Below are 25,928 nucleotides of genomic sequence, written 5' to 3'. Positions count from 1 at the left end.
ACAGTTCATTGGCATTAAGTACACTGAAACTGTTGTACAGCCAACACCACCATCCATCTCCAGAACTTGCTCATCTGCTCAAAGGGAAACTTTGTACTTATGAAATAGATCTCCCCATTCCCTTCTGTCCCCAGCCCCTGGCAACCACTGTTCTACTTTCTATCTCTATGAATGTGGCTACTGGAGATACCTCATATAAGGAGAATCATATCCATTGTTTGTTTGTTTTTTAACCAATCGCCTACATACAGGCTGTTAGTTTGTTTCCCTTTGTTGGGGAAAGTGGAGAGGAGGGACTATTACACTGCTGCAGGGAACATTCTCGCATCTTTGTACACTTGTAGAATGTGTCCTAGATTCTGAGATTTTCAAAGGCTATAAACATTCAGTATGAACCTAAAAGTTTGTACCACGCTCTATTTCCACTAACAGTGTATGAAAGCCCAAATTCTCCACTTCCTTGCCAATATTGGCTAATAAAATATTTTTCTTTTTCTATTTTTCTTTCTCTTTTTTTTTTTTTTGAGACCGAGTCTCACTCTGTTGCCCAGGCTGGAGTGCAGTGGCACGATCTCGGCTCACTGTAACCTCCACCTCCTGGGTTCAAGCAATTCTCTGCCTCAGCCTCCCGAGTAGCTAGGATTACAGGCGCCCGCCACCAAGCCTGGCTAATTTTTGTATTTTTAGCAGAGACGGGGTTTCACCATCTTGGCCAGGCTTGTCTTGAACTTCTGACCTCAGGTGATCCACCCGCCTTGGCCTCCCACAGTGCTGTGATTATAGGCGTGATCTACTTTTCTTTTTTTTGAAACAGGGTCTCACTCTGTTGCCCAGGCTGGAGTGCAGTGGTACGATCTTAGTTCACTGCAACCTCTACCTCCTGAGTTCAAGCAATTCTTATACCTTGGCCTCCGGAATAACTGGGATTACAGGCATGTGCCACCATGCCTAGCTAACTTTTTTGTACTTTAAGTAGAGATGGATTTTGCTATGTTGGCCAGGCTGGTCTCGAACTCCTGGCCTCTAGTGATCTGCCCACCTCAGCTTCCAAAATGCTGGGATTACAGGCGTGAGCCACCATACCCAGCCTCAATTCTGCTGTTCTGAAGCCATCTTAAGAGTCACTTTGATTGCCTTTGTGTGATCTTTATTTTCTTGCCATCAGCCACTTCCAACATGGCCAATTTCAGGTTCAGGGTCCTGGGGAAAGGCCAGAGGAGCACATCTCAAGGAGATGCACCAAGCATCAGAGTTCTCCATTTACAGCAGAGCCAGGGGCCATGGCCTCTGATTTCTTTTGGTTGAATTTTCTCATGGGATGTTCCTCAGATTTCCTTCAATCCACTTCTTATATCTAGTCCAAAAGTGTTTTTGCCCAGGTGGGCAAGGTATATTTGAATGCCGCTTTGATTCAACCTGGATCCTCTGTAAAACTAAACAAATCTTTTCCTAAAGTTTACAGAAACTCTTTAAAAAGAAAGAAAGAAAAAAAAAAAGCTGGGCGCGGTGGCTCATGCCTGTAATCCCAGCACTTTGGGAGGCCGAGGCGGGCGGATCATGAGGTCAGGAGTTTGAGACCAGCCCAGTCAACACGGTGAAACCCCATCTCTACTAAAGATACAAAAAATTAACTGGGCATGGTGGCGCATGCCTGTAATCCCTGCTATTCGGGAGGCTGAGGCAGGGGAATTGCTTAAACCCTGTAGACGGAGGTTGCAGTGAGCCGAGATCGCGCCATTGCATTCCAGCCTGGGTGACAGGGTGAGACTGTCTCAAAAAAAAACAAAGAAAAAAGAAAAGAAAAAAGGCCAGGCTCAGTGGCTCATGTCTGTAATCCCTGCTACTAGGGATACTAGGAAGGCTGAGGCAGGAGAATTGCTTGAACCTGGGAAGCAGAGGCTACAGTAAGCCAAGTTCATGCCACTGCACTCCAGCCTGGGCAACAAAGTGAGACTATGTCTCAAAAGAAGGAAAAAAAGAAACTTAAAAAAAGAAAAAGAAAAAAAAACAGCTGGGGCCAGGCACGGTGGCTCATTCCTGTAACCCAGCACTTTGGGAGGCTGAGGTGGGTGGATCAACTGAGGTGAGGAGTTTGAGACCAGCCTGGCATGGTGAAACCCCATCTCTACTAAAAATGCAAAAAAATAACTGGGTCCGTGGTGGTTCATGCTCATAATCCCAGCTACCAGGGAGGCAGAAGAATCACTTGAACCTGGGAGGCAGAGGTTGCAGCTAGTGGAGATCATGCCACTGCACTGCAGCCTGGGTGACAGAACAAGGCTCCATCTAAAAACAAACAAACAAACAAACAAACAAACAAACAAAAAACAGGCCAAGTGCGATGGCTCATGCCTGTAATCCCAGCACTTTGGGAGGCCAAGGCGGGCGGATCACGAGGTCAAGAGATTGAAACCATCCTGGCCAAAATGGTGAAACCCCATCTCTACTAAAAATACAAAAATGAGCTGGGTGTGGTGGTGCGCGCTTGTAGTCCCAGCTGCTCAGGAGGCCGAGGTAGGAGACTCGCTTGAACCCGGGAGGGAGGCGGAGGTTGCAGTGAGCCAAGATGGCGCCATTGCACTCCAGCCTGGCAACAGAGCCAGACTCTGTCTCACAACAAAACAAAACAAAACAAAACAAAACAGGGCAAGCAATCTCCCACCAGGAAATGACAGAGCAAGTTTCCAGGTGTCCTTCGCATTTCTCATTTCTTTCCTTTGTTTTTTAAAATATGTATGTATGTATGTATGTATGTATGTATGTATTTATTTATTTATTTATTTATTTATTTATTTTTTTTTTGAGACAGAGTCTGGCTCTGTCACCCAGGCTGGAGTGCAGTGGCCGCATCTCAGCTCACTGCAAGCTCCGCCTCCCGGGTTCCCGCCATTCTCCTGCCTCAGCCTCCCGAGTAGCTGGGACTACAGGCGCCCGTCACCTCGCCCGGCTAGTTTTTTTTTGTATTTTTAGTAGAGACGGGGTTTCACCGTGTTCGCCAGGATGGTCTCGATCTCCTGACCTCGTGATCCGCCCGTCTCGGCCTCCCAAAGTGCTGGGATTACAGGCTTGAGCCACCGCGCCCGGCCATGTATTTATTTTTGAGACGGAGTTTCGCTCTGTCGCCCAGGCTGGAGTACATTGGCCAGATCTCAGCTCACTGCAAGCTCCGCCTCCCGGGTTTACGCCATTCTCCTGCCTCAGCCTCCCGAGTAGCTGGGAATACAGGCGCCCGCCACCTCGCCTGGCTAGTTTTTTTTTTGTATTTTTTAGTAGAGACGGGGTTTCACCGTGTTAGCCAGGATGGTCTTGATCTCCTGACCTTGTGATCCGCCCGCCTCGGCCTCCCAAAGTGTTGGGATTACAGGCTTGAGCCACTGCGCCCGGCCCTATTTATTTTAAGAGACAGGATCTCTCACTCTATTGCCCAGGCTGTAGTGCAGTGGCATGACTACGCCTCACTGCAGCCTTGACTTCCCAGGCTGAAATGATTCTCCCATTTCAGTATCTGGAGTAGCTGGGACTACAGGTGCTGTGTACGCCACCATGTCTAAGTAATTTTTTTTTTTTTTTAACTTTTGTAGAGATGGGGAATAAGGGTGTCTCTTTATGTTTCCTAGGCTGGTCTTAAACTCCTGGGCTCAAGAGACCCTCCCATCCCCGTCTCCTAAAGCGCTGGGATTACTGGCATGAGACACTGTGCCCGACCAACATTCTTTGCTTTGTACTCCTTAGTCTGAATATGGGTATAAACTATTAAAAATAACAAAATTATGCCTGAAGGCCAATCTTGATCTTACTCCTACACATTGAATTCATACTGTAACAACTTTAAGATAAAGAGGTTCTGTCCTTTTAAATTTGCCTGCTTTTCTACTGCAGTTTGGGTGATCTAGGCCTGAACATTACAGGACAGAATCCATCCCTGTCAGCAACTTCAATTGCTCCATTAGTCACTATTAGGTTCTTATTTATTCATCCCAACATTCATTTAAAAAACAAACAGAAACAATATCAAAAAAACAAAGAAAATCCAACAATTCGCAAATACTAACTACGGAGCATGAGATATGAAATAAAAGAATTATTTTTTTTCTTTTATTTCTGGGACAGAGTTTTGCTCTTGTCGCCCAGGCTGGAGTGCAATGGCACAATCTCAGCTCACTGCAACCTCTGCCTCCTGGGTTCAAGCGATTCTCCTGCCTCAGCCTCGCAAGTAGCTAGGATTACAGGCGCGCACCACCACACCCGGCTAATTTTTGCATTTTTAGTAGAAACGGGGTTTCACCATGTTGGCCAGGGTGCTCTCGAACTCCTGACCTCAGGTGATCCACCCGCCTCGGTCTCCCAAAGTGCTGGGATTACAGATGTGAGCCACCGTGCTGCCCAAGAAAAAGCTTTTAACCAGTATCAGTAGATATTGGTTTGGGGGTTTCTTTGAGGGTCACTTACACCCTTGCCACCTCCTCCAGTACCAATTTAGCCATGGCCAAACACAGGGTAGGAACTTGAAACCACGTCTCCGACCTCAGCTGCAAAACTGTGGAGTCCCACACACTAGGCTTTATATTCCAACATTTCCTCCCACCATTACATTTTTGCTTTTTTCCATCCTTACCTTTACCACATTTTTGGTTTTTTTCCCATAATTACATTAGATAAGGCACTGGCTGGACGTGATCTTTTATTAACTTGGTCTATTGGGAGCAGACAAAAAAAAAGACAAACCCTAAAACTGTCTTCAGGTCCCAAGCGTGTTTAGAAAAATACTTAAAGGCTCCTGTGGTGAGAGTGCTACCTGGTAGGGGCGTGTGGACACACGTGGAAGGCAAGAAATGAATTTGAGTCTGGTGCCGAAACATCTTCCCACTGCTGTGATTTTTGTTTTCTGGTCAGAGTAATAGTGCTCGTTATAAGATAAATACATAAAAATAAAAAGGAAAAGGAAAATTCAGAGAATATGAAAACAACTCGTAATCAACGTGCTTTTTGGATGTGAACTGCTCCCTTTGGGAGGGCAATGGAGAAGTGAGGACGCACTGGGTATCTGGCCCGGAACGGCCGGCAGTGGGTACACCCTGCCAGGTGGATTCGACCGGGATTTGGGGGACCCGCCGACCAAGGGCCGAAGAGCAGGGCCGCCCTACGGGCGCTCCCATTTGGCCACCTGAGTGGCGACTTGGCGCCTTCCTCGGCGCAGCTCCGGGGTTCCGTCGTCCCGGTTCCCACTGGTCCCTTACGCAGACACCAAAGCCAGGCACCTTCCCTCGTAACTATCCACCGACTGAAAATAGATTCTGAGTCCGCCCCCGCCCCTCCCCCCTTAAAATCCTCCCCCCGCTAAAATCCTCCCCTTTAAAGGGAGCCACCGGGTGACGCCGGGGGAGTTTGCGGAAGCGCTAACCGCGTTGGGGCCTAGGGCGGATCCCGTGATTGGAACAGGCCCCGCCCCCGGCTCCACTTCCCCCATTGTGTGAGCGGCTCGGGCCTAGGCCCCGCCTCCCTTCGGAGACCCGGCCCCTCCCCTTTTTCACCCCCCCCTTGGCTCATTTCCGGCCGCCGCCGCTACCGCTAGCCTGTAAGGAGGATTCGGCAGAGGGAAGAAACAACAGCCGCCATCTTGTTTGTGTGCTAGGCTGGGGGGGAGACAGGGCGAGAGGGAGCGGGCGAGTGTGGGCAAGCGGGACGCCGGGCTGAGTGCTTACTGCGGGAGCGAGAGAGTGCGGAGGGGAGCCGGGTCGGAGAGAGGCGGCAGGGGCCGAGACAGTGGCAGGGGGCCCGGGGCGCACGGGCTGAGGCGACCCCCAGCCCCCTCCCGTCCGCACACACCCCCACCGCGGCCCCGGAGCCGGGCCGGCGTCGACGCCTAGGGGGGACCATTACATAACCCCGCGCCCCGCGGCGCCTTAGCCCGCCGCCGCGGGCGGCCCGGAGCGGAGCCCCGGGGGGCGGGCGCTCCCAGCACCTGGCCGCCGGCGGTGGGGGCCGTAGCGGCGGCCGTATTTATTTATTTTCCGCGGGAGAGGAAGGCGGAGGGGAGCGCAGCGCGAGGAGGGGCCGCCTGCGCCGCCGCCGGAGCGGGGCCTCCTCGGTGGGCTCGGCTTCGGCGCGGGCGTGCGGGTGGCGCTGCTCGGCCCGGCCCCCTCGGCCCTCTGGTCCGGCCAGCTCCGCTCCCGGCGTCCTTGCCGCGCCTCCGCCGGCCGCCGCGCGATGTGAGGCGGCGGCGCCAGCCTGGCTCTCGGCTCGGGCGAGCTCTCTGCGGCCATTAGGGGCCGGTGCGGCGGCGGCGGCGCGGAGCGCGGCGGCAGGAGGAGGGTTCGGAGGGTGGGGGCGCAGGCCCGGGAGGGGGCACCGGGAGGAGGTGAGTGTCTCTTGTCGCCTCCTCCTCTCCCCCCTTTTCGCCCCCGCCTCCTTGTGGCGATGAGAAGGAGGAGGACAGCGCCGAGGAGGAAGAGGCTGATGGCGGCGGCGGAGCTCCGAGAGACCTCGGCTGGGCAGGGGCCGGCCGTGGCGGGCCGGGGACTGCGCCTCTAGAGCCGCGAGTTCTCGGGAATTCACCGCAGCGGACGCGCTCGGCGAATTTGTGCTCCTGTGCCCTCCTCCGGGCTTGGGCCCAGGCCCGGCCCCTCGCACTTGCCCTTACCTTTTCTATCGAGTCTGCATCCCTCTCCAGCCACTGAGACCCGGCGAAGAGAAAAAGGAACTTCCCCTATCCCCTCGGGTGCCGTCGGAGCCCCCCAGCCCACCCCTGGGTGCGGGGCGGGGACCCTGGGCCGAAGAAGAGATTTCCTGAGGATTCTGGTTTTCCTCGTTTGTATCTCCGAAAGAATTAAAAATGGCCGAGAATGTGGTGGAACCGGGGCCGCCTTCAGCCAAGCGGCCTAAACTCTCATCTCCGGCCCTCTCGGCGTCCGCCAGCGATGGCACAGGTTAGTTTCGGCAGCCCCGGCCTTCCACGTTCCCCTTAATCTTTTCTACTCGGTGCGCCTTTATTCTTCCATTTTTTCTTCTTCCTCTCTCTCTAGTTCCCTGCCCCTTAATTAATTTTAAAGGTATTTGAATGAGCGGGTCGAAGACGTCCAGTAGCCCAACCATTTTCTTTGCCTCCTAATACATTGGTTGCAACACTATGTCATATCGGTGTGTGTTCTGGAATTAGAGCTCCTAAGTGGGTGCTGTATAGAAATGGCCTGTATTGTTGCTCCCGTGCAGTTTGATTTGGGAAATGCCAATGCATTTGTGTGTAAGAACTCCTATGCAATTTAAGTTTCAATTCTTTTGTTCTTGGTAAATGAAGAATTTAGAATCCTTTCTCCTTACTGTACTTACTCTGTTTCCTCTACTTTCCACTCTTTTCAAGATTTTTTCTCCTTTGCAGAATATTTTATGTTGAAGAATAGGGTGTAAGAAAATCTTGATACTGTGTGTGCGAGATCGAAGATTTCAGATTAGAGGTGAAATTTAACAATTCTTTTATCTCATCTACCATTCTTAGCTTTTTTTTTTTTTCTTTTTCTTCTTATTTGCTTTAAGAATCAATATGGAGCGCAGTTCATTTCACATCTCCCAGTTCTTTGGTGTGAGACCAAAATGTCTGAAACTCCGGATTTTTAGATTGGGAGAACAGGGGCATGTTCTTTGCAGTTTCAGTCACTTTCTCATTTTAGGGGAAATAAAAAAGATAAACAATTTTGTAGAGTTACGTACCTGGAAATCAAGGTTAGAAGTTGAAAGAGTTCCAGTCATCAACTACAAACATGAACTGATTGTACAAAAGTTTAAAATGTGCATTAGATTTTGTGTTTGTGTGTGTCTTTGTCTTTTTACACTTTTAAACATACTTGGAGATCAAGATTTTCGTGTAAAAGCTTTACGGATTTTTTAGTTCATTCAGTTGTGGACTAGCCCCTTTGTCAGGAGAAGTTCAGGGAGACTTCCCCCATCATCCCTTCATTCTTCTCTTACAGTTAGTTTAATGGTGTTATCCTGATGGCTAAGGACCTTTTCTTTGCTGGGATAATGAAGATGAAGAATGGCTGGCCATCTGACAGTCCACAAGATGTTCCCCTTTACTACGGAGCATCTCTTTAACTCCCTGAGAACAGGCTCAACGTCATCCCTCCATCTGCCAGTGAGAGTGCATAATGGAGTTAAATGTACCCTTTGAGTTTGTGGAGAACTTCGAGAGCATGTTTCTAAGTAGGCTTCATTTCAGAGAGTGAAAATGGGAAGACAGAGCTAATGCTTTGAATTCGTTGCTTTTATAAGAAAGATGTGAAATGAATTTAAGTTAACCTACAAAAATTGAGCAGTAGGAATCTTGCAGAGTTTCTCTTGTAACATTGATTATGCATGAACTTTGATCTGTACGTGTTCTATGAAGGTACTGTAGTGTCCAGGGAATTTTTTAGCTGGGTTTTTTCCTTCAGAATTCATACACATACACACATCGTTGTATTCCTTTGCACCTGCTAAAGTGCCATTCAGAAGGATTTTTTAGATCATCTTTAGACACTTAATCACCTGTAGATTTTTGTGGTGTTTCTTTAGTATTTGTGTAATGTGGTAGTTTTTGCTTTTTAGTTTTGGTGTAACGTGGTAGGAGATTTTACGTTGGAGTTAGCCAGTGACTTGGAACGTAGGGGAAACTTTTTTATGTACTTTGAGGAGTCCTGATTTGAGCACGTTCATCTTGGAGCTGTATTGTAATACTTCTGTTCAGGTGTGCTACTGCTTTCTCCATGTTGGTCTGTTTTGCTACTTGAAATATCTTCGAATAATTACAAGAGTTCTAAATGTATCAAGTGGGCTTTTACAGTTTAAAAAACCCTCAACATTGAGATTAATTCATTCACTCATAATACTCAGAGTTTATCTTAGTTACTTTTCTAAATTTTGTAATGAGGGTTGACTTCCTCCCTCCTCCCCAAATCAAGATTCTACTCCAGGAATTCTTTGGTGTACAGTTTTTAATTGTAACCAATCTGGGTTTGGGGGAGGGGAGAAATGAGTATAAAGAAAATACTGTCCCTCTGTGAACTTACTTCAAGCTGGATACCATTATACCTTTTTTGTTTATTTGTTTGTTTTAGACAGAGTCTCTCGCTCTGTCACCCAGGCTGGAGTGCAGTGGCATGTGATCTCACTACAACCTCTGCCTCCCGGGTTCGAGCAATTCTGTCTCAGCCTCCCTAGTAGCTGGGACTACAGGTGCAGGCCACCACACCTGTCTGATTTTTGTATTTTTAGTTGAGATGGGATTTCACCATATTGGTCAGGCTGGTCTAGAACTCCTGCCCTCGAGTGATCCACCCACCTTGGCCTCCCCAAGTGCTAGGATTACAAGTGTGAGCCACCTGGCCAGGGGTACCATTATATCTTGATTTTTTTTTTTTTTTTTTTTTTTGGCATTCTGCAGTTTGTAATATGTTTGCAGGTAACTGTTATTGGAGGCACATCACCTCTTAAAACTTTAAATTTCAAACTTGTAACTTTTGATTTTTGAGTTGTCACTTGGGTGAAAGAAAATTTGTCCTTGATATTATGGTTTTTGTCTAGAACTGGTTGAAATAAGCCCTAAATTCTAGCATGTAGGAACTATTTTTTTTTTTTAAGTGATTTAGGCTTGCAAATCTCGTGATGTAAATATATCCACCAAGAGGGTTCTGATGTCAGCTTTAAAGGAAAGAAAACTGGAATCCAATGGGATGACATGCTGAAATGTTACAAACCAAATTAGTACTTAAGTTTCAACGTCTGCATTTCTGTTTAATACTCAGATATTCTCCTAACAAATTTCCAGGTTGATTCAAGTAAGTTAAACTCAACTTTTACGTGTTGGGATGGGGAAGAGACTTATTTGTAGTCTTCACACCTTTATGTTGTTTCAGTATTTGCATTTGATCCATTGAAATTTTTATTTCATTTGGTATCGTTAGGGTAAAACAAATCATTTGAGAAATGACATATTTTTCTACCTCTCCTCCCTCCAAAAAAAGATTATGAAAGCCGCTTGTAAACTTTTTTTTTGTAAAAATGACCGCAAGACTGGAAAAGTTAATGTTAGGCAAATCCTGGAAATATTTTTTGGAGCTGTTTCTGATGATCTGAGTGATGGAAATGATGAGGGTCATCTGTTGTCTTCATTATTCAGTGAACATGTTTTGTCACTGCTTCGTAAGCACTTAATGCCATATGTACTTAAAAAGCACCTGGAAAGATAGGATTTTAGGATCTGGCATATAATTAAGTAGGGTAAAGATCCTTCTGGTCTTGGTACAGTTTTGTGACCGTGAGTTTTGGGCTTTTTTTGTTTTTTGGGTTTTTCCCCCATTTCAAAGACACAGGGCAGAGAGTATATGAAAGCATACCTGCCTTTTGACCAGTAGATTAATGTACACAGTGGATAAGTGGTAAGGATTTTTAAAATGTCAGCTCTCCTTTTTTTTGAGACAGAGTTTCACTCTTGTTACCCAGGCTGGAGTGCAGTAGCGTGATCTTGGCTCACTGCAACCTCCAAGCGATTCTCTGCTTCAGCTTCCTGAGTAGCTGGGATTACAGGTGTCTACCACCATGCCCAGCTAAGTTTTGTATTTTTTTTTTTTTTTTTTTTTTTTGAGACAGAGTCTCGCTCTGTCGCCCAGGCTGGAGTGCAGTGGCCGGATCTCAGCTCACTGCAAGCTCCACCTCCAGGGTTTACGCCATTCTCCTGCCTCAGCCTCCCGAGTAGCTGGGACTACAGGCGCCCGCCACCTCGCCCGGCTAAGTTTTCATATTTTTTAGTAGAGACGAGGTTTCACCGTGTCAGCCAGGATGGTCTCGATCTCCTGACCTCGTGATCCGCCCGTCTCGGCCTCCCAAAGTGCTGGGATTACAGGCTTGAGCCACCGCGCCCGGCCAAGTTTTGTATTTTTTAATAGAGACAGGATTTCACCGTTTTGGCCAGGCTGGTCTCGAACTCCTGACCTCAGGTGATCCACCTGCCTTAGCCTCCCGAAGTGCTGGGAATACAGGCGTGAGCCACCACGCCCGGCTCTACGTTGTTAAAATGCCATTGTGTGTTAGTGATTCATCATCCTAACCAAAACATTTTGATCAAGACCATTTGTTTTCCAGCTCTGTAACTTGTGATATACTTTGTTTTATTTTATTTTGGCTTGAATGTTTACATTAGAGTTTGCTTCTGGAGTCTTGCAGATACAGCTCCTTGATTTAGTGAGGCATTGCTCTCCTCAGTATTAAATTGCAAAACATTTTACTAAAGTGCCTTAAATTTTTCTGGCAATTATTCTCAAGGCCTTGGAAGTTCATTTATAGGACTTCAATAAGGTTGTCTCTGGTTAATAATGAGATAAAGTGACTTTTAAGTTGTAACTCTTGTATACATTACAGTATTCCAGGAGGAGTTCATCTTCTTTTGCAGAGGTTGGAATTGTATTGGCATGTCCAGTGAATGGATAATAGGGAGGAGGGAGGAAAAGATTTCTGCCTTGGTGGCCTTTTGGCATTATTTTGTGTTTTTCTTTGCTTTTCTATCTCCTTTTTAGTCTATTTAATAAAAAGAAAAAAATGGAAACAGCTGAAAATTAATGTGAAGTAGTACTTGTAGGGACATTAAGTGGTAAATAGCAAAGAGAAAAAAGAGTAGGAAGAATGTTGCAGATACAAGTGGGAGTGTAAAATACTTTTTCCTGGTATATTTACAAAAACAATTTGAGAGTTATTCTGCCAATTCATATACCCAGCAATTAATGGAAAAGTAAAAGATGCTACTTTTGTGTTTGTCCAGATTCTAGGGTTTCCTCCTTTGAAGATTTCTAAAGTTGAATTTTTTTTTTTTTTTTTGAGACAGAGTCTCGCTCTGTCGCCCAGGCTGGAGTGCAGTGGCCGGATCTCAGCTCACAGCAAGCTCTGCCTCCCGGGTTTATGCCATTCTCCTGCCTCAGCCTCCCGAGTAGCTGGGACTACAGGCGCCCGCCACCTCGCCCGGCTAGTTTTTTGTATTTTTTAGTAGAGATGGGGTTTCACCGTGTTAGCCAGGATGGTCTCGATCTCCTGACCTGGTGATCCGCCTGTCTCGACCTCCCAAAGTGCTGGGATTACAGGCTTGAGCCACCATGCCCAGCCTAAAGTTGAATTTTTTTAAGTGAGGCAAGAGGTAAAATTAATGGGCAAATGAAACAAATTATACCAAGTCTATTTTTTTTTTTTTTTTTGAGACAGAATCTCGCTCTGTCACCCAGGCTGGAGTGCAGTAGCGTGATCTTGGCTCACTTCAAGCTCCACCTCCCAGGTTCACACCATTCTCCTGCCTCAGCCTCCCGAGTAGCTGGGACTACAGGCGCCCACCAGCACGCCTGGCTAATTTTTTGTATTTTTAGTAGAGACAGGGTTTCACCATGTTGACCAGGATGGTCTCGATCTCCTGACCTCGTAATCCTCCCACCTCAGCCTCCCAAAGTGCTGGGATTACAGGCGTGAGCCACCGCACCTGGCAAAAATTTTTTAACATTGAACTTCGCAGGTGATTTTTTTTTCCACTTAGTAGACAGTAGTTTTGTTCTGAAATTTTAATGGGAAATTTTTTTATTACTGCTCACTTTCCCAGAAATGCTTAAGAGGATAAATATTAATTGAGGTGTTAAGCCTCTTCTGAGTAATTTGGATATAATTTGTTTTTAGATACAGATTCTTTCTTATAAATGCCCCAAAGCAATTAGAAGTAATTTTGTTGAGAGAGAGAGAGAGTAAAACTAAAAGTATTGAAAAGAATAAGAGAGTAGCTAAGAGAATGAGTATTGGAGTTGGACTGCTAGAGTTCATATCCCAGACTTGTATTTATTAACTCTGAACTTTGGGCCCAATACTTAACTTGGCTCAACCTCCTCACTTTCCTAACCACAACCCTGTAAGGTGGGTACCCACCTTATAGGAATCCACCTTACTTACCCAGTCTACAGGGTTGTGGTTAGGAATAAATGAGAATTCTCTTTATCAGATGCTTAAGACTATGCTTGCTTCTGTGTAGTGTGTGTTCATTGTTAACTGTTTTTAACTTTATTGTTAAATATACCAGAAGGAAAGCAGTGGTAGGTGGTTTGGGTTGTTTTGTGTTTTTGTTTTGCGATGGAGTCTTGCTCTGTTGCCCAAGCTGGAGTACAGTGGAGTGATCTTGGCTTACAGCAACCTCCACCTCCCTGGTTCAAGCGATTCTCCTGCTCACCTCCCGAGTAGCTGGGACTACAGGCATGCACCACCACGCCCGGCTAATTTTTGTATTTTTAGTAGAGACAGGGTTTCACTATGTTGGTCAGGCTGGTCTTGAACTCCTGACCTCTCGTGATCCACCCACCTCAGCCTCCCAAAATGCTGGGATTACAGGGATGAGCCACCACACCCAGCCTGTTTTTTTTTTTTTTTTTCCAAGTGGATATGTAGTAGTCCCCCCTTATCGTTGGGGGATACATTCCAAGGTCTCCAGTGGATACCTGAAACCGTGGATAGTAGTGAACATAATTGTCATCAGAACATGTTTCTGTCCGTGTCTTCCACACACAAATTTAATGCCTTTTCTTCTTAACTGATCGCTTGTCATGCACTGTGGCTGTGATGTTTGCAGTTTGAGGTGCAACAGCAAAACTATCACAAATTTTTTTCCTTCTTCACAATTTCACAGATAGATTTGATCTTTGCAACCTCAGCATACAATTTTTTTTCGTTCCTTATTAAGCCAGGAACTTTCACCTTTAAGCAATTTACAGCTTCTCTTTGGCATATCCAAATTGCTGTCATTACCACTCTTGCACTTAGGGACCATCATTAAGTAAAATAAGGGTTACTTAAAACTCAAGCACTGCCCTACCCCATAGTCAGTCTGACAGTCAGTCTGATAACTGAGATGGCTACTAAGTGACAAATGGCTGGTAGTTTATACAGGTGAATACATTAGAGCAAGGGGAAATTCACTACCCGGTCAAGTGAGATTTTGTCAGGCTACTCAGAATGGCATGCAGTTTAAAACATTGTTGTGGCTCTCGCCTGTAATCCTGGCACTTCGGGAGACTGAGGCAGGAGGATTGCTTGAGGCCAGGCATTCAAGACCAGCCTGGGCAATGCAGTGAGACCCCTCCGAACCCCTGACCGTCTCTAGAAAAAAAATTTTTTTAAATCAGCAAGGCGTGATGGGGTGCATCTGTAGTCCTGGCTTCCTGGGAGGCTAAGGTGCGAGGATCACTTGACCCCAGGAGTTTGAGATTACAGTGAGCTATGATCACACCACTGCACACTCTAGCCTGGGTGACATAGCAGGACTCTGTTTCTAAAACCACAAAAATTTGTGTTTATTTCTGCAGTTTTCTTTGTAATATTTTGGACCACAGGTGTCTGAAATGGTAGAAAGCAAAACAGAAGATAAAGATGAACTACTGTGTAGATAGACTGGATAAAGAGAAAGTCAAGTGCATGATGTTCATAGAGGAGTCTTAGGAGTAAGCCTTATGGCATCTATCCAAAGGTTTTCTAGGAGTATCAGAATATGGGAACAGAGCTTAAAACAGAAAAATACTGTACAGTTAGCCTTCCATATCTGTGGATTCCGTGTTTGTGGATTCAGCCATGGATTGAAATATTTAGGGGAAAAAAATGCATGGTTGCGTCTGTACTAGACATGTACAGGCTTTTTTTTCTTGTCATTTTCCCCTAAACAATACGGCATAACAACTATTTATGTTGCATTTACGCTGCATTAGATATTGTTAATAATATAGAAAGAATTCAGAGTATATAGGTGGATGTGTGTAAGTTATATGCAAATATTACATATCTCCTTTATATCAGGGACTGGAGCATCCTCAGATTTTGGTATCTGCAGTGGAGGGAGTGGATTCTGGAACCAATTAGCTAGCAGATACCAAGGGACAACCATATATATACACACACACACACACACACACACACAATCATTAAGATGTCTTGTGTACATAAGTAATTGAAATGAAAATCAGATATTCAAGGCATAATGAGAAAATGGAAAACATTGTTCTTGTTAGAAATGTTCAAGAAAAGAATGGCTTCTTGATAAAGAACTGTGTTAAGCATAATTTTTTCTTTCTTCTTTTTAGACACAGAGTCTCACTTTGTTTCCTAGACAGGAGTACAGTGGTGCAATCTTGGCTGACTGCAGCCTCCATCTCCTGGGTTCAAGCGATTCGCCTGCCTCAACCTCCCAAGTAGCTGGGATTACAGGCACCCACCACCATCCCTGGCTAATGTTTGTATTTTTAGTAGAGACGGGGTTTCATCATGTTGGCCAGGCTGGTCTCGAATTCCTGACTTTAGTTTGCCCACCTCGGCCTCCCAAAGTGCTGGTATTACAGGCGGGAGCCACAGTGCCTGGCCAATTAAGCATAATTTTTTCTGTTTTTCATTTTGTTACCTGGGTCTTTTTTTTTTGAGATGGAGTCTCACTCTGTGGCCCAAGCTAGGGTGCAGTGGCGCGATCTCGGCTCACTACCAGCTCCGCCTCCCAGGTTCACGCCATTCTCCTGCCTCAGCCTCCCGAGTAGCTGGGACTACAGGCGCCCACCACCACCCCCGACTAATTTTTTGTATTTTTCATAGAGACGTGGTTTCACCATGTTAGCCAGGATGGTCTCGATCTCCTGACCTTGTGATCCGCCTGCCTCGACCTCCCAAAGTGTTGGGATTACAGGTGTGAGCCACCACGCCTGGCCAAGAATAAATTTTTTTGAGGTAGAGTCTTGCTGTGTTGCCCAGGCTGAAGTTATCCTCCTGCTTCGGCCTCCTGAGTAGCTGGGTTTACAGACGTGAGTCACTATGCCTGGCTCCAAGAAACTTTCTTATAAAGGAGAAAAAAGTAGGAGCAGTACGGTGCTCCAAAGAATTTTTTTACAACAGTTAAGGAAGAACTACCTTTTACTTGTAGCACTAGAGATTTCTGTTTCAAAGCATAAACAAAGAATACTTACCCTTATTGTAATGTACTCTCATATTTTCTGTTGTTTTCTTTTTCTTTTTTTTTTTTTGTTAGTACTGGTTGCAGCCTACTATATTGATTTTTATGATCCACTGTTGGCTTGTGAGCCATAATTTGAAGAATACTGGTGTAGAGGAGTTGACAAGATGGCAGTTATTCTGTATTAGGCCAACATTTTCTGTATGCTAGGCACTTATCCTCTGTACATTGTTCCTTCTTTCCTTCCTGTAGTTTATAGATAAGGGAAGAAGACTGGCATTCACTAAGTCTGGTGTGATCAGCATTGTATTTGGGAAGTACACATATAGTGGGAGGAACAGAAGGACCTAACCCAGTAGTTACAGGCCCTGGTGGCTCTCTTTGAGGAATTGTGTCTGATTTTGGGATCTCACAGATAGAGACAGGGTTAGTAAAAATGAGCCCAGGCTAGAAAGGAGACTGTGTGAGGTCAGAGTATATCCTGTTGGGAACCTATAAGTACTATCTAACTGGTAGGATAGCCAAAAACATGACTGTAGAGGTGAGCAAGGGGCCAATCATGGAGGGCTTATAATACAGGAATTTAGACCTTCTGTTTTACCCATTTAATGGATGGAGCAGAATTGTGTCTTAGGCAGTTAAGTAAAAGGAGGAATAGTTTGGAAAGAAGCAGGGAAAAATGGGAGGCAGGGAGACCAGTGAAACAGCTGTTTTAGGGTTCCAGCCACTCTTACCATAGAAGACGGAAAGAAGTGGAAAGATTTGAGGGAAGATGGATGGTCAACAGAACTTGGCGATTGATTAGAAGTTAGGTAGTAAGATGAATAAATCAAGGATAATTCCCAAGTTTAAAGTTTGAGCAACTCGATGGGTGATGATTTATTTATTTATTTATTTATTTATTTATTTATTGACAGACTTTCTCCATCACCCAGGTTGGAGTGCAGTGGTGTGATCTCAGCTCACTGCAACCTCTGCCTCCCGGGTTCAAGCAATTCTCATGCCTCAGACTCCCAAGTAGCTGGGACTACAGGCATCCGCTACCACACCTAGCTAATTTTTGTATTTTTAGTAGAGATAGGGTTTCACCATGTTGGCCAGGCTGGTCTTGAACTCCTGGCCTCAAGTGATCTGCTCGCCTTGGCCTCCCAAAAGTGCTGAGATTACAGGCCTGAGGCACTGTGCCCAGCTGGATAATTATTTAATAAATTGGGGAGCATAGGAAGCATAGTATTTGTGAAGTGGGTGTGCAGGTGTGATAGGGCTAGTGATGTTACATTTGGGGCATTTTGAAGTGTGGTTCTTCTGAGTTGAGCAGTCGTTCTTTTCATTTGCAGCACCTTTATCTCATTTTAGCCAACAAACATTGGATACCTACCAAGTCTTAGGCATTTGCAATGTAAAGACGAATTAAGGTGCCTTCTGCTGTCAAAACCTTTAGAGATACAGTGGGGTTGGTATACATGTCTACACAATTTTCCTATAAGTTACGCTTTAAAAGGTTTTTTAAATGTTCTGTATAAAGGCAGGGGATAGGGATTGTTTTTGACAGAGTGGGTTTGGAGTGTTTGTGGAAAACTTCACGGAGAAAATGCATTTGAATAGGGTTGGTGGAAATTAAAGTAACATACCTTAGAGGTAGGGAAAGTTGGAAGAGTTTTTCAGATGGAGCTAACATGGTTCTGATGTGGTTAGAATATACGCTGTGTGATAGGGTTTTTCATGGGAGACAGATGGGAAAGGATGTTGGGGTTTTATTATGGAAAAAGATATATGTTAAGGAATTTGCCATTTATCTTAGCATCAGGGTAAAAATTTTATGACCAGGTTGGGGAAAGACTAATTCTGGTAATGCTGTACAGAGCAGCAGTAGGTAGAACCTATGGCAGGGAGACTAGGAATATGTTATTTACCTCTTTTGTAATAAGCTTGTCATTTGCCTTGGAAATTTTTGGTAAATTGTAATCAATAAAGTGAATTGTTTATTTTGTTCAAGATCCATGTTTGGTTTACCAGTTGTCATAAATGTAGAAAATATATCAGATACCAACTTAGAAACCATTCACTCTCCCTGTTATTTACAGATATGCAAGTTTTTTTGTTGTTTTTTGTTTCATTTCGTTTTTAAAGGGTATGTTTCTCCATCCAGGATTCTCTATAGGCATTCCCTTGTAACAAATCCCAAGTTTTGCTCAAAATCAGGAACTGTTCAGTGACATTTTAGTTAGCACACAATTTAGGCTTACTATAAAATATGTTCTTGAGTTGATTCTTAAGGTGGGATTTTAATGAATAATACTGTCTTCATCATGTAGTTTTTTGTTGTTCTTGTTGTTTTTGTTTTTTAAATACAGAATCTTGCTCTGTTGCCCAGGCTGGAGTGCAGTGGTGTGATCTGAAGTAGCTAGGATTACAGGCGCCTGCTACCACACCCGGCTAATTTTTGTATTTTTAGTAGACACAGGGTTTTGCCATGTTGGCCAGGCTGACCTCGAACTCCTGACATCAGACGATCTGCCCGCCTCGGCCTCCCAAAGTGCTGGGGTTACAGGCGTGAGCCACCGTGCCCAGCCTCATGTAGTTATTTTCACAAGAAGTGTCACTATATTAATACATTGAAAAAGAGCAAGGTAGATTGTCAATGTGAATTTTCTAAACATGGCCCCAGGTCACATTCTGGATCAATTAAAGCACTTCATCTCTGTTTAAAATTCAAGACTTAAGGCTGGACGCAGTGGCGTACGCTTGTAATCCCAGCACTTTGGGAGGCTGAGGCGGGCAGATTACTCGAGGTCAGGAATTCGAGACCAGCCTGGCCAACATGGTGAAATCCCATCTCTACTAAAAATACAAAAATTAGCCGGACGTGGTGGCAGGCGCCTGTAGTTCCAGCTACTGGGGAGGCTGAGGCAAGGGAATCTCTTGAACCTGGGAGGCAGAGGTTGCAATGAGCTGAGATTGCACCTGGACCACAAGAGCAAAACTCCGTCTCAAAAAAAATAATAATTATTACTCAAAATTGAGATGTGTTGGGTTTTTTTGTTTTTTGAGATGGAGTCTCACTCTGTCACCCAGGCTGGAGTGTAGTGGTGAGGTCTCAGCTCACTGCAGCTTCCGCCTCCTGGGTTCAAGTGATTCTCCCACCTCAGCCTCCCGAGTAGCTAGGACTACAGGCGCCTGCCACCACAACCGGCTAATTTTTGTATTTTTAGTAGAGACAGGGTTTCGCTATGTTGGCCAGGATGGTCTTGAACTCCTGGCCTCATGATCCGCCCGCTTCGGCCTCCCAAAGTGTTGGGATTACAGGTGTGAGCCACCATCCCCGGCGTTGTTGGGGTTTAAGAATAAACTTCAAGTTAATCTCTTTCCAAAGTATGGGTACACCTTTTGATGTCATGATAGAAGGACCATGTTAAGAGTACATATTTTGAAATTTGCTTGCACTTTTGCTCTTTCACTATTGGATTTCAAAATTCAATAGCTGCCAGCATTTGTAGCTATGTAATCCTGTATAATTATGATCTTTTATCCAAATTTGTATAAAACTTAACAAGTTATCCTAATTTTTTGGAAGTATTAGAAATCTTGTCTATCATGGATATTTTATTTTATTGCATGGATATTTTATTTTAATTAAATATTAATGTTAATTAATAGCTATTTATTTTAATTAATAAATGGATATTTTAATTATAAAAGTAAATTTTATTTTGGATATTTTATTTTAATATGGATGGATATTTTATTTTAATCCAGCATGGATATTTTATTATAATTAATGTTCCTTCAAATTACGTAGTTTGAAATGTTTGTGCATCTTTATTTCCTTGCTAGGTGGGTTGTTTATATGATAATTCTTCATCTACGGAGGGTTAAAGTACCTTTTTTAAATGAAGTACTGAATTGAGGTTAGGAAAGTTGTTTGAACCTGATAAATTTGTAAGATTTACAAAATTTTCTCATTTCAAAAGCTTCAGTTTTAAAATTTCACGCTTTTTAAGCATCCGGTGTAAGAGTAGGAGTGTCCGAAAGCAATAAGAATAAGAAGTCTTTGTAAGATTGGTAGTTTCAGTGTTTAGCCAAACCATTATCACAATTAGAATGACTAATGTAAGTTTGATTTTCAACTCCATTCTTTTTTTGTTTTGTTTTTTAAAAAATTCCAAATCTCTAACCTAGAACTAGGTACGGTGAGTGTTCTGATCTCTGACCACCTCATTACTCACTTTGTTCTCCCCACTTTATTTCAACCGCTGAACTGGCTGAGCTTTTACTCCTCCCCACCTTAGGTTGTTCCACCCTTCATCTGTCAAGCTCCTACTCATCCCGTGGACTCAACCTCTGGGTTAGATGAAAGAAAAGTTTGAAATGTCCACTCTTTAAAAACATTAAGTGTTTTTGTTGTTTGTTTGAGACCGGGTCTCGCTCTGTCTTCCAGGCTGTAGTGCTGTGGTGCAATCTTGACTCACGGCAACCTCGACCTCCTGGGCTAAATGATCCTCCCACCTCAGCCTGTAGCTGCACCACTATGCCTGGCTAATTTATAAATTTTTCTTGTAGAGACAGGGTCTTGCTATCTTACCCAGGCTCGTCTCAAACTCCTGGGCTCAAGCGACCTGCCTTGGCCTCTCAAAGTGCTGGAATTACAGGTGTGAGCCGCCTACCGAGTCTGGCCTAAAAGCATTTTTTTATTTTTATTTTTTGAGATGGAGTCTTGCACTGTCGCCCAGGCTGGAGTGCAGTAGCGCGATCTTGGCTTACTGCAGTCTCCGCCTCCAAGGTTCAGGTGATTCTGGAGCCTTAGCCTCCTGCGTAGCTGGATGGCGTGTGCCATCACCCTGGCTCATTTTTGTATTTTTAGTAGAAATGGGGTTTCACCATGTTGGCCAGGCTGGTCTCAAACTCCTGACCTCCGCCATCCTCAGCCTTCCAAAGTGCTGAGATTACAGGCGTGAGCCACCGTGACCGGGCCTAAAAGCATTTTAATGCCACGGAGAAAGCCAGCTAAAGGGAGGAGGAGCAGTAGATGAATTCTGTGGGATTTGAGAAAATTGACTAGATTTGAAATAATTAATAAAAGTATTTTACTTAATGAACACAGTTTAAGAGAACTGAGTTGATTTTACTTCATTTTACCGAAATTACAAAGGTAAGTGTGTTTACTCAACAAATAATGTGTGAGCCTTTTAAGTAAAAAAAAAAAAAGTATCTGAGAGAGATACTAATATAGTAGAATTAGATTTTGAGCCAAAATTATTTTAATTTTCAATTGCATTTTGTGTCATAGTTAAGTAACTAGAAAATTATCTGATTTATGTTCACAGTGCAGTGTTTGGGATTATAGTTTTAATGGTCCTAATTTTAAAGGTTATGCTTCATTTATATATACTACTTCATTTAATTTTTCACATATCATTGAATTGTTTTGATCCTTTTGTTTTTGGAAAGGCTAAATGAACAGGGTTTTTTTTATTTACTTGGAGTTTCGCTCTTGTTGCACAAACTGGAGTGCAATGGCGCAGTCTCAGCTTGCTTCAACCTCTGCCTCCTGGGTTCAAGCGATTCTCCTGCCTCAGCCTCCCAAGTAGCTGGGATTACAGGAATGTGCCACCACACCCAGCTAATTTTGTATTTTTTTCTTAGAGACAGGGTTTCTCCATGTTAGGCAGGCTGGTCTTGGACTCCCGGCCTCAGGTGATTGCTCGCCTCGGCCTCCCAAAGTGCTGAGATTACAGGCGTGAGCCACCACGCCTGGCCGCCGAGTTTATTTTATAAGGGATTATTATATGGTTAAATCTGTTGTAAGGAGCAGACCACAAGAAATAATAGGAGACAGCAAGGGTGATCTACAGAATCAGTATGTAATAATGAAAGGATGTTTTGACTCAACACTAGTTTCCCACGTGTTTAATCCAAATTCAGTTGTTTAAGTTGTCACATTTCTAATACGTGGTCCATTGGGTAAACCATGTATTAGGCTAAACTTTTCTTTTTCTTTTTTTTTTTTTTTTTTTTGAGACAGGGTCTTATTCTGTCGCCCAAACTGGAGTGCAGTGGCGTGATCATGGCTCACTGCAACCTCAACCTCCTGAGCTCAAGCAATCCTCCCATCTCAGCCTCCTGAGTAGCTGGGACTACAGGTGTGCACCACCATGCCTGGCTAATTTTTGTATTTTTTTGTTGATACTAGAGTCTTTCTGCATTCCAGGCTGGCCTTGAACTCCTGCATTCAAGCAACCCTCCAGCCTTGGCCTTCCAAAGTGCTAGGATTATAGGCGTGAGCCACGGTGTCCAACCTATGCTAAACTTTTCAAATCAGATTTAAATGTGTCTTGTCCTGTTTTACTTCACCATGATTGGACTAAATGTACACTCAGATGAAGAAACTTAAAAAAAAAAAAATACTGCTCCTTGTGAGGCAGAAGAAACATTTTACTGAAAGTCAATTTTGTATTGGAGCATCATTAAAGGCATAAAGGAACTTGTGAACAGACTGCTTGGTAGAAGCAGCCTGGTAATGTTGATTGGTTGATACTTTAGTAAGCAGGAAATGTCTTACTGGAGATAGTTCATTCATTTCAACAGTTATTTGTGATACTGTTTTTTAATATTTGCCGTAGGATAGTTAAAAGGTGATGGACAAACTTCAGATTTATGAATTTTTAATTAAATATAAAGGGGGCAAAACTAGATAAATACCTAAGAGCTCACCTTACTATCTAGAAAAAATACTTGCTGGCCCAGCGCCATGGCACACATATGTAATCCCAGCACTTTGGGAGGCCAAGGTGGGAGGCTTGCTTGAGCCCAGGAGATTCAGACCAGTCTGGGTAACATGGTGAGACCGCCATCTCAACAAAGTTAAAAAAAAAAAATTAGGTGTTGTGATGCGTGCCTTTGGTGGCAGCTATTGAGGAGGATTGCTTGAGCCAGGAGGTGAGGCTGTAGTGAGCTGTGATCCCGGCACTCCACTCCAGGCTGGGCGACACAGCAAGACCCTGTCTCAAAAAAAAAAAAAAAAAAAAAAGGAAAAACATGAGACAGCAATCAAATACAATAGATTTGGCTTCAGTACAGATTAAATTAAAACCCTCGCTGTAGGCCCTAGAATAACAAAGACTTCTATATTACTAAAGCTGATTACTATTTGATGAACTCTGTACACGTAGCTAGTATGGACTTCTGAGGTTGTTGAAATTAATGAGAATAATACATGTGAGGTGCCAAGAAAAATGCCTGACACGTTGAAAGTGCTGGATAAATGTATGCTGTCATCATTGTAAGCTGGGCTGTCTCCTGATAATGTAATGAGTCCATTGAATAACAATAGGTAACATGTTTATAGTGCTTAGTGTGTGCCAGGTGTTCTAAACACTTTACATTTATTCACTCATTTAATCACAAATAACATACATTTATTTACTCATTTAATCACAAATAGCATGAAGTAGACACTTTCCTGTTTGGCGGAGATGGAAACAAGGTTATTCCCTGTATTTTTTATTTTTTATTTTTTATTTTTTGGCAGAGGGAGGAGGATGGGGATGGACGGAGTTGGTTTTTTTGGAGCTTCTGAGACCCAAGCTTCAGGCCGTGCTTTTTTTGTTGCCCCAGAGATGGAGTCTCGCTCTGTCGCCCAGGCTGGAGTGCAAATGGTGCGATCTCAACTAACTGGAACCTCTGCCTGCGAGGCTCAAGTGATTCTCCTGCCTCAGCCTCCTGAGTAGCTGGGATTACAGGCACCCGCCACCACACCCAGCTAATTTTTGTGTTTTCAGTAGAGATGGGGTTTCACCATGTTGGCCAGGCTGGTCTCAAACTCTTGACCTCAAGTGATCCGCCCGCCTCGGCCTCCCAAAGTGCTGGGATTAGAGGTGTGACCCACAGCGCCCATCCCGTCCTTTTTTTTTTTTTTTTTAAAGTTATTGAGACAGGGCTTCACTCGGTCACTCAGGCTGGAGTGCAGTGGCAGGATCATAGCACACTGCATCCTCTATCTCCTGGGCTTAAGCAGGCACTTTGAGTAGCTGGGACCTGTAGGTGCATGCCAGCATATCCGACTAATTTTTTTTGTTTTTTGAGACAGTCTCACTCTGTTGCCCAAACTGGAGTGCAGTGGTGCCACTGCAACCTCCACCTCCTGTGTTCAAGCAATTCTTCTGCCTCAGTCTCCCAAGTAGCTGGGACTACAGACACACGCCACCATTCCCGGCTGATTTTTTTATTTTTAGTAGAGATGGGGTTTCACTGTGTTGGCCAGGCTGGTCTTGAGCAATCCGCCCGCCTCGGCCTCCCAAAGTGCTGGGATTACAAGACGTGAGCCACCGCATACGGCCTGCATCCAGCTAATTTACAAAAATTTTTTTTGTAGAGAGGTGGTCTTTCGCCCCTCGGCCTTCCAGTGTGCTAGGATTACAAGCGTGAGCCACTCTGCTGGCTTTCTTTTCCTTTTTATTTTTTCACACTTCCAGTGGTCCTTGGGATCTGTGTATACTTTAGAATCAACTTGTCCAGTTTCTTGACAGACTTTAGAAGTCTGTTTGATAATTGCATTGAATCTGTAGGTCAGTACTGGGGAATGTCTTTAATACTGAGGATTTCTGTCTAAGTGTTTGAGATATTCTTTTTAGGCAGCCTTTACTTTTGAGTTTACACCTGTTTTATACATTGTCAGTTTTTTCCTATGTTATAAATCTTTTTTTTTTTTTTTTTTAAATTTGAGATAGAGTCTCACTCTGTCACCCAGGCCGGAGTACAATGGTACAGTCTCTGCTCACTGAAAATGCTGCCTCCTGGGTTCAAGCGATTCTCGTGCCTCAGCCTTCTCAGTAGCTGGGACTACAGGCGTGCACCACCATGCCTGGCTAATTTTGGTATTTTTAGTGGAGACAGGATTTCACCATGTTGGCCAGGCTGGTCTCAAACTCCTGACCTCCAGCAGTCCACCCGTCTCAGCCTCGCAAAGTGCTAGGATTACAGGCGTGAACCACCGTGCCTGGCTATACATTATTTTAAAAATTACTTGTAACCATTTGTTGCTGGCATACAGAAATTCACTTTGATATGTTTATATTTATGGTATAATCAGTCACCTTGCTAACCTCTCAGAATTTCCAGTTGTGTGTATTTCTTTAAAATTGACAATGGTTGTGTATATTCATGGGGTATAGTTGATGTTATATGTATTTGCTTTGAATTTTTTATGTCAACAGTTATATTATCTGCAGACAATAAGTTTTGTTTCTTCCTTTTTCTTTCTTTTCTTTTTTTTTTTTTTTTTATCGAGACAGAGTTTTGCTCTTGTCACCCATGCTGGAGTGCAGTAGCACTATCTCAGCTCACCGCATCCTCCACCTCCCGAGTTCAAGCGATTCTTCTGCCTCAGCGTCCTGAGTAACTGAGGTTACAGGCATGCGCCACCACTTACCGCAAATTTTGTATTTTTGGTAGAGACAGGGTTTCTCCTCAGGCTGGTCTCGAACTCCTGACCTCAGGTAAACACCTGCCTTGGCCTTCCAAAGCGCTTGGTTTACAGGCAAGAACCACCATGCCCGGCCTTTCTTCTTTTTTTTCCTTTATAGAATTTGTAACCTTTTTTTTTATGTGTGTGTGTGTGAGACGGAGTCTCGCTCTGACACCCAGCCTGGAGTGCAGTGGCACCATCTCTGCTCACTGCAACCTCTGCTTCCCGGGTTCAAGCGATTCTCCTGCTTCAGCCTCCCAAGTAGCTGGGACTACAGGCGCCCGCCACCACACCCAGCTAATTTTTTGTTTTGTTTTGTTTTGTTTTTAGTAGAGACGGGATTTCACTATATTGGCCAGGCTGGTCTCGAACTCCTGACCTCAAGTGATCTGCCCACCTTGGCGTCCCAAAGTGCTGGGATTGCAGGCGTGAGCCACTGTGCCTGGCCAAGATGAATCTTTTTTTTTTTTTTTTTTTTTTTTTTTAAAAAGGGTG

At 44.3% G+C, this 25,928-nt stretch overlaps 1 protein-coding gene across 2 annotated transcripts in view; it reads left to right on the top strand.

Annotated features, from left to right (window-relative positions):
- The first annotated feature begins 5,616 nt into the window (after window positions 1-5,616).
- EP300 (E1A binding protein p300) overlaps window positions 5,617-25,928 on the top strand; it is a 94,478-nt gene continuing 74,166 nt past the window's right edge. The window contains exon 1 of one of the 2 annotated variants that reach the window (XM_025398872.1): window positions 5,617-6,926. In XM_025398872.1, the coding sequence (XP_025254657.1) occupies window positions 6,833-6,926 (94 nt within the window). In that variant the 5' untranslated portion in view covers window positions 5,617-6,832. The remainder of the gene's footprint in view (window positions 6,927-25,928) is intronic. The other variant, XM_025398873.1, reaches the window with a different exon arrangement.

The sequence above is a fragment of the Theropithecus gelada genome, chromosome 10 (assembly GCF_003255815.1).
Source record: "Theropithecus gelada isolate Dixy chromosome 10, Tgel_1.0, whole genome shotgun sequence".
Lineage (NCBI taxonomy): Eukaryota > Metazoa > Chordata > Mammalia > Primates > Cercopithecidae > Theropithecus > Theropithecus gelada.
Note: the sequence above shows the minus strand (reverse complement) of the source record. Positions and strands in the feature narration are given on the sequence as shown.